We start from the raw sequence: 9877 nt of genomic DNA, 5'->3' as shown, positions 1-9877 counted from the left end.
AGAAGATTTATCAGCTAATTATTAGATAGTATTAGTAACTATGTGACCAGCTTTGTTTTACATTTCTATACCTATATATTCACAATACTTCTCAACTCTCTCATCACCACAGTCTATTATTTGAATTATTTTTAAAGAACAATTGTACCAAGATTTAAGCCAAACAATTTTTGGTCCATTTTACTTAAACATGGTTCAAAAATTTTTCGTTCATTAAAATCTTTGTATAAGATAGATAACATGACAGACTAAAAATTCAAAATTCACCTTCCTAATGAAATTCGATCTACTAACCATTGAATTCTAAGCCACGTTTACGAACAATTAAGCTAATGACGCTATTTTATTGATTACTCACATAAATACTTGTGCTTTATCAAAGCGACAAAATAGGCGGAATTTCAAGTCAAAGATTGATTAAATGTTTTTAAAAAATTTATCAAGGAATACTATCAAAACAGAGTAAATTAAATAAAGTGTAGTAAAAATTAGAGCTTTCTATCTTAAAAACAATTTAATATTAAAAAGTTATAGAATATTTTTTTTCGCATTTCTTGATTTACAGTTTTTTTCATAGGAGGTTCACTTTCTTATTTTTTTCAGATTGTTGTTCTTGTTGACTCTCTTTTTACCAAAATTTTTCTGTTTTCTATTGAATTTTCTTTCTTTACCACCTCCCACTGTTTTGTGGAATTTATTTAACCATCTATTTCGATTTTCTTCCCAAGCTAACTGCTTCACGTCTAAAAAAGATATGCAGATCACATTAATATTAATAAATATGGTTTCCTATTTAGAGTAATACCAATTTACTCTAACATATTTTATAAAGTATAGAGCTGAATTAAACTTCTATTTTATTAATCAAGTAATAATGAGATAACATTTTACAAATTTTTATGACTGTAAATTACTATACCCGCATTATCTGTATTCGCAAAGACGTTAGATCCGCCCGGTTTATGTTTTGATTGCCCTTCTTCTTCTAATAGGGTTGCAAATTCTTCAGCTGAAGCAAAGTTCGACATGATATCACCCTTGTCCGAAATTTTTTTTAATTTCTTTTTACTTGGTTCTTCGTCGGAAAAGTCTATTGCTTCATCATCATCGTCGCTTAAATCCCCAAGCAATTCTAAAAATCAACAGTATAATATATCTTGACGAGATGAGTACATACCAACCTTTATCGTCATCGTCGAAGTCTAACTCATTTTCTTCATCAAACTCGTCATCATCAAAATCTTCATCTTCCTCCAGTAAATCGTCGCCTTCTTCGACATCTTCATTATCACTTTTTTCTATAAAACATATAATTTATTGTGAGTTTGAATCAAGCGCAGAAGCTAACTGGGTAAAATACTCGGATAATTTTTGAGCGAAATATTTGGCCGCATTTAAGTTAATGAGAAAAATGAAAATTTTCTTAAGAAATTGGAGCATTTGATATGGGTAATAGCTCGGCTAAATTGAAGAAATATTATAAAAATCTATCAGTAATGGAGCCATGAAATGTTTTAGAATACTTTATAATGTATAAAAACTTATTTGTTAACATTTTACTTACTCTTCTTTTTCTTATCAACATTTTTAATATTTTCTCCAATTTCATTCATGTAATCAACATCTTTCTCTTCATCTTTATGACCTGAAAATTTCTCCAACATTTCTTCAAACTCATCACTTTGAACCGATTCTAAATCACTGTCATCGTCTTTTTCCAATGAACCTCTTTCTCGATATTTCTGTTGCAAATATCTTTGAAATAAAGAATAAAATAAAACATATAAGAAATGTATTAGAAACACCCAAATTATAAATACACTCCCCATCAATATTAATACATAATTTTGATTTCTTCATTTAACCAATTTCACCAAATTGTTGAGATGTGGAAAACTTCCAAAATATCGTTTAATCCGACTATTATAGAAAATACATCTATAACAAGATATGTATAAAAAATAGTTTGAAAATAAAATCTAAAATGAAATGGTCTATTTTAATGGCAGATATTTCCTTGTCTGGCATCAATTACAGCTTAACAGTGTATAGGAAAGTTCTGAACCTCTTTTCTGAATTCATTTTAGCAAAGAGCATTCCATATATCCATGAGTCTAAGAGATGTTGTCGAGCCTTGTCATGTATGAATAATATATATTACTGCCACTCCTCATCATTATTGATCCACAACCAATCCTTAATTATATTGAGCAAATATAACAGTATGAACTCATCTTATGCAACCATTGGTCGTCTTAGCCTTTATGATTTCTAGCGAACAAGTTCTTTTCGATGTGCTGGGGTTAATGGAGGTCCAGTAACAAACACTATATCAAAGTTTCTAAATTGTATCATTGTTTATTTCTTGTTGATAACCCAACACAAAAGCTTAACGATGTAAATATTCGCATTTCAACAAAAAATACTTCATGATGTACTAATGACAGTTGAATAATTAACAACTATAAAATCAAAGTTGATTTATTAATGATTCAGCCAGTTTGCAACGTTTATTTATTAACTATTCTATTTATGCATGTTATTGAAGAGGGAAGCAAATAAATGACTATATCATACTTACGTATGTACAAAGAGTTCATCAACAGGGATATTTTCTGAGTTTTCCTGGGCATAACTATTAGAATTAACAGATATTGATTTAACACCTTTAGGTCTGTACAATTTTCTTTTCCCAAAAGTTAAATCTCTTCCAGATGTTTCAGTGACTTTTTTCGGATTTTTAAAGACAAACCTATCCAAAAATCTAATAAGTGTAAAATCAGTAAGTGGATCTCCATTATATGCAATGGGTACTCCATTCATAATATTTGAGGCAAAAAGGGAAACAGTGGGATGAAAATGATTTTTAAGGTTATATAACTCTGTATAACTACAGAATTCTCCACCGCCATATAACGGATTCCTGGTTAAGGGATTATATTTGTCTTCCTTTCGGATAAGGGTATTGTTGCTACGATCAGCTGAAGCATTTAAGGAAGCTTCTAGAACACTCACATCTGGCTTAATATCAGTTTCTTCTTTAATTTCAATAATATCAGAAACAGTATTCATTGCAGCAACAGTTGATTGTTTCACCTACAAATTTAAAAATATAGCACGAAAAATGAAATGTATACACAAATCTTACTTCATTTTGTTCAAATTCGTCATTTTCGATTTCCTGTTTAATATCCAATACATCTTCATGTTTCACATCATCTTCATCTTTGATATCAACAGATACAGTTTGTTTTAAAATAAGAGCTTGCAAACCATTTTTTTTAATCATAAGCTGAGATATCAAATATAAAATCCCACAAGAAAAGCAAGGTTGAGCATACATGGATATCTGAAAAAAATACTTCAATACTAGTAAAGGAGAAATTTTTAAATAGAAATGTTGACTTTATATATTTTATAAATGATTCATGCATATTATTGTAACCAACATTATGAAAAAATCTACAAATAGACAATTTTGGTGAATGAGTTATTGCTGATTTGTTTGAAGAACGATGGCTTCAGAATAATTGTTGTTTTCTATGGCCTTCTAGAGCAGGGGTGTCCAAACTACAGCCCGCGGGTCAGATCCGGCCAGATCTGGCCCGCGGCAGCCAATGTTTTACTGCTGTTACTATTGCTGTGATAAGTTGAACAGAAGAGAATGAAAACACAGAATGATAATTACTCAGTTTTATTGACGAGCAAGGTAAAACTTCGATGACGCAGAAAACTCAACTGGAATATCTAAGCTTAAGCACATTTATAACTAACAAATAACAAACAAATATGAAATTAATTCCAACTAATAAAAAAAATGAAATTAATCCCAATAAACTAATAAAACAAAAATGAAATTTGTGGAATTGTGATTTTTCACGGACAATTGTTTATACTTGTGGATTAATTTTACTTGTACCAATTATTAAAATAGATTTAAGATGCTCTCGGTCAATTTATATCTGTAAACATTCTTTGTGTACTTCATTTTGCAAGCGTTTTCTCACACAAGTACGTAGTACCAAAAACAGAATACAACTCACGAGCAAATTTGTGCAAATTCTCAAATTTTACCAGCGGAAGACTCTTATAAAATTCCAATAAAGATAAATTTTGATATTTGTTCTAAAACATATTACTGCTCTGTAAATCAATAATTTCAATTTGAAGTTCTGGAACCAGTGTTTCAATGTCTCGATCAAAATTATTTTGAAAAAGATTAATTTCATTCGTTATTACGTCAAAGCTTGAGAAACGAGTATTGAAATTTATCTTTAAAACACTCAAAGTTTCGACTCCAAAATCGACGGGGAATTCAGTCTCAGTAGTGTGGCTGAATGTTTCATATGTTTTAAAATGTGTGAATTTCTGTCTGAAGAATTTGATATTGGTGTATAAATCAGGGAGAAACTGATTTTCTTCTTGCAACCTCAAATTCAGTTCGTTCACGATTGTAGACCCCTATTCTAGAGCATCAGACGATAATGCAATTTTATTTTTTCCTTTTACTTTTTCAGATTTAGAATGCGGTTTTCTGTCCTACCTGTACCCATCTTTTCATCTGTTTTTTTGTGTCTCTCAATCAGTTTTTTCACTTTAAGGGTGTTTCCAAGCTCCAACATTTTTGTCGTTAATTATGTCTTCATTCTAACAATATACTTGTCTCATATTAAATGAGTTGTTTATTTCATTCCTTATTGATTCTTGTTATTTTACTAACGTCTTACTTTTTATCTTGTTCGACTAGTTTTCCCTGCTATTTTTGTCTCATGTTTCCTCTGAATTGTCTAATTTTTTGGAGCTTCTCTTTTCATTTTCCCATTCAGATCTATATTTTTATGACCCACTATCGTTTGGAGTCCACAGATTAATTCATTTGAAAAAAATCATGTATTGAGGTCTGATCACAACTAAAAACAATATGAAACAGCCCCTTTAGGCTTGACTGTTTTAAATGATAATTTGTTGAGGATATATTAAATTGTTAAATAAAAGAAACCGGATTTTCTTTAAGCTTCATGTACAACTACTTTCTAATATTTACTTACCTGTAAAAGTCGCTTTATAAACATTTTTATTCTGTTTATGTCTTTATCTTTTAGAAGAGCCTTATAAATCAAACTCAAAAGCATTGCTCTGTGAGTAGTAGTCAACAAATTTGGATCCAACAGTTTTCTGTACAATGCAGAATAAAATCTAAAATTTAAAATACAATGACGAAATACATAGACTATTAATATAAAAAATCATAATGATGACTGTGGGATATATTTTTGTATTTCCTCAAGACAGAATATGCCAGGATAAATTCAAATTGATTTAAACATTTTATGTTCAAAAACAAGATTACATATGCCCTTAAAGTGACACAAGAAAACTTTATTTAATTACCTATCTGTAATACCATTTCCAGCATCAGATACTTGGTACAATAGCATAAGTGTATGTAAGCCAATATTAAAATTTGCCAAATGTACTAATCTATACATTGTATTTATATGTTCTTGAACCTTGTCATATTTCAATTCCGCATAAGGATAAGCTCTGTTTAAACCCATAAGAAGTGCTGACATCATTCTACTGTCTATATCACCCTAAAACCAATAAAGAATGTACCAAATACATACAAAACAATTCTGTTATAATTAATAATATACTCACTGTTTTCACACAGGCCTTAAAAAATGAAAAATAAACTTCTATAAGCTTTCTAGCGATGTGACTAGTTTCATGATTCAGATGAAATTGGGACAAAAAACACAAGCTGTAGTATTGCGCCCGAGTAGAAACATTTGGCCTAAATATCAATTTTTCAATTTCATTCAACACTACCATTTGCATATTTATGTGTTTAAACAAAAGTTGTGTCAAACAGTAAATCACCTTGGATGCTATTTTTTGAGATGGATCACCAAGTTTATTAACAATGTACGTTAATAGATTCTGAAACAGTATATCATTTTTATTATAAAATGTTCATACTAGATATTTTGTAAGACATCAAGGTTTCATCTATTTATATATAGAAATTGAGGTTTATAACTTTTTATTTATAATATTGACATTTTTTAAATGAATTTGTGAACTTTTGTCCACTTTATCATGCACAGCTTGTATGGTTAATTAGAAACAAATATTCAAGTGGTTCAGTCCATTTTAAATTAAGAGTTACATTGCACTGCTACCTTAAATTTTATTATGCCTCATATCAAAGCTATTTTCAATATAAAGCTCCAGATTTCTAATGAGCTCCAGTATTGGCTTTAAGGAAGTGAAGCCTGGTTTGACTGAAATCCAAATACTTTTTAAATCTAGTGGTATAAATGAACTTTTTGGAGTGATCTATCTTGGGAAGGCACTACCCGAGGGTTCTCTTTCTGATTCATCCTCCCGAAACTCTACTTATAGAAGCGTTTTTCTACATCAATATCCAAATATAATTCCTAAATAAAATCTTATGAGCTTTTTAATTAATAAGAAGATGAATGTTTCCCAAACTGATGAAAATTAATCGGAAGCCAGTCAAATGAACTTCAAATATGAATAGTTTCTATGATAAAATAAAATTAGTATAATTGGGAACAATGATTTAATTAAATTTAAAAAAAACATCTTTTCAATAAATATGTTTAAGGTAAAATTCCATAAGTTTGTTTTAAAAATACAAAACTATTAACCAAATTCAAATCCCAAAGGTGAGTAAATAGTCAGGAAACTCTCAAGAATTTCCACATTGGTAAAAGAAGTACCATAAATGTTTTTGATAACACAAGAATATATGACGAATTTTACATGTCTGAACAGATAAATCACTAATTCATAGAATTCATCAATTCAGACAAAATGCTGAGAGGATAAGATTACTAACACTGATGTTATGTGTAAATAGATGTTTGATATTGAGACAATTTTGAAATTTGATTGTCTGATGTCTGTCTGATGCCAAATGCATATTGTATTTGGGCACAAAATGTATGAAAACCAATTTTTATCACCTTTTCTTGTTCAGAATTGTCTACCAAAAGTTTATACATAGCAGAAACAGCTTTCTCTTTATTATTTTCAACAGTATCATGTGCCACAGTATTTAAAGCCAACACAAATGAAGCATAAATTTCTTTTAATTGATCTTCAAAATACCAATAACTCAATATTTTTCTTCTAGTAACTGCATTTCCAGATGCAAGTTCATTGAGTTGTGATAAAGGTCTTTGGTGAAATGATTTCAATTTTCTGTTTGGTATTAGAAGACTTGATAGAAATAATTCTGCCAATGTTTCTGAAAAATAATTTATCTTTAGTTTTTAAATAAATTATAAGTTTACATTTCTTTATTTTTACCACAGGCATATAACTAAAAATATAAAAATTTACCCATTACAGATGTACACTCTTTCTTTTTACCAACTTTTACCATGCCAACCAAATTTCTTATTGTTTCCAAATTTGCTACTGGATTATCTTGTATCATTACAGTGTGTGCAGCAATTTTATCAGAAAGTGTTCCCTTAGACATTACAGTTTTCATCCACTGGTAATTGGAGTTTGTTTTTGAAATCTCTAAAAAAATTTAGTTAAGTTAAATTTAGTGTTGTAATATATACAAAATTTTGAATAATATGCCCCAGAACTTCACATATGTATATTGTATGAAATACAGCTCATTATGAAATATACACGTTGGATATTCTAAGATTATAAATTTATCAGTACACTACTATCTTGTAAAGCAGGAGTAACCTGCTAAAATTGAACATTTTTCTTTCACTCAAATTTTATGTTTGAAAATATAAATATGCTAGAAATTTTTAAGAACAATCATGAAGTAGACCTCAATTGTTTTCACACTACCATCTCGTTGGATTTAGCACAATGTGGCACTTTTTATGCAATGCAATTGTAGCTTTGTCTAGTGAATTCAATATTATAAAACCTTATCCACGAGGTAGAAAAGCTGGAGTGCACCAACTGAAGGAGCAATTAACTGCACAAAAAAATATTTTTTCGATACTAATTCAAAAACTTATAATTTAGAGTTAAAGCTGATTATTAATTATTTTTCCAATACAAGAGCCCACAAGAGATCAAAATGTCCTTCTTTTATTTAAAAATACCGTTGCATATACAAATTTTCTAATTTGCAAGTTGGTATCAATAAAAAGTATTTTTTTTGTTTCCACTATCTTCTACTAGATAACTGTTTATTTGCTCTTTTGCTTGTTATCACCCATAGTGTTTGTCTTGACTGTTCTTTATGACCAATTTTTCTGTTCAAATTTAGGTAGAATATTTAGTGACTGGGCAAATATTTTGTCCATTCTGTAAATACTTTATGGATCTATTTTTGGATTTAAGGTATTAGAATAACATAAATTTTGCCAATTATATATTGTCAAGTTTTATTGCAGATTTCTTTTCTATCATCACACATGCATTCTTTTAGAGGTGAGTATAATATTGTTGAGATAAAGACTTTTCAGAAACTATAACCAGACTAACCCCAATCATGATCTGAATGTTCAGAAACTATTCTGAATCATGTTCACTGTTGTCCAGAAGCTGATCAACTTAATCCCTGGTATACCATTGAGTAAATGTGATTTACTAACAGGTTGTTTCTTTTATTTATGGTTTTTTGAACGTTAAAAACTACTAATTTCTCTTATATGATTGTCTAGGATTAATTCTCATGAGCAGTATAAACGATAGGTTACTGAGGTTTTTATACTGTTTGACTTTTTAGCATAAAAATAGCTTATTGGTATTAAATTTTAGTCTAAATCAGTGTGAATCATCAAATTATTTATAACTATTCAATAACAATGATTAAATATCTAGAATCTATTATACAACTATTATACTGCATGAAAAAAGTCATAAAAATCATAGCTTTCTATAGATCAAGTTGTAAATTTGAAATTACAACTGAAAATTGAATGTGATGTTTGAAAAATTATAAAATCTGGTTCTGGATTGGGATTCACAATCAGTTATAGATGATCTACCTGATCTCAGATCACAGTTTCCAAAAAGCCCTATAGTATAATTTCATAATTGAATTAATCAGGGGGAATAAATCCCCTTTTAAGATGCCTGCATTTGCTTAAAAGAATAATATTAGTAAGATTGCCAATGATGAACTTGTTATTCAGTAGTCCTGTTGTATATATTGCATTGGAATGAATTTTTCCAACATATTTCAAATTCCAATGGTACTCTTTGACTATTCCAAACATATTTAATTTGTGATATTATACAACGTAACTAAATAATGGTGAATTCATCAGTAGACTTTAGATGAAATCAATAATCTTTTTTTATCTTTGGCTAGCTTTTCTAACACATCCGATTAAAGTTTACAGTAAAATTCACACAAAAGTTTTGAATTTACTAAAAACTTACTTGTATTATGGTTTAGTACTTCTGAGTCATGACATTTTTTTGCTTCATCTTTTAATTCTATAAGAACCTGCTCTGTAGATTTAGAGAAATTTTTTGGATCTTCTTGTATCTGTAATGAGTCAAATTTAATATACATAAATTATATATAAAGGTTCTTTGCAACATACCTCTTCGTACCATTTATTAGAGTCTTCGTAACTGTCTATTTCATCTTCTATATCATTATTATGAAAGGGCGATTTATTTTTTTTAATTTTCATGTTTGCAAATTATATCACATGAAAGTTTTATAGGTTAGGAATTCAGTCAAAAACTTATACAGAAAGAAGTCTTTCCTTGTCTAAAGTTAAAAAATAATTTATTTGATTGGTGCAGTTTTCTTTGTGTTTCATAGATAAATAACAATTTAAGACTAACATAGACCTAGGTAAGCAAATAGCTGCTAAATTGTCTCTGGAATAAAACTTATTTTGTT

General features: G+C 29.1%; 1 protein-coding gene across 1 annotated transcript; it reads right to left on the bottom strand.

Moving 5' to 3' along the window:
• Window positions 1-422: 422 nt before the first annotated feature.
• On the bottom strand, window positions 423-9877 carry LOC130448726 (CCAAT/enhancer-binding protein zeta). Its single transcript, XM_056786217.1, has 13 exons — window positions 9570-9877; window positions 9403-9511; window positions 7375-7560; window positions 6996-7279; window positions 5662-5943; window positions 5392-5594; window positions 5049-5196; window positions 3149-3349; window positions 2582-3096; window positions 1565-1755; window positions 1182-1298; window positions 920-1132; window positions 423-743 (listed from the first exon to the last, which is right to left on the bottom strand). The coding sequence occupies exons 1-13, from the start codon at window positions 9660-9662 to the stop codon at window positions 583-585; spliced, it is 2703 nt and encodes a 900-aa protein (XP_056642195.1). The 5' UTR covers window positions 9663-9877; the 3' UTR covers window positions 423-582.

Source organism: Diorhabda sublineata, chromosome 9, assembly GCF_026230105.1.
Source record: "Diorhabda sublineata isolate icDioSubl1.1 chromosome 9, icDioSubl1.1, whole genome shotgun sequence".
Taxonomy (NCBI): Eukaryota; Metazoa; Arthropoda; class Insecta; order Coleoptera; family Chrysomelidae; genus Diorhabda; species Diorhabda sublineata.
This window is presented reverse-complemented; position numbering and strand designations above follow the sequence as displayed.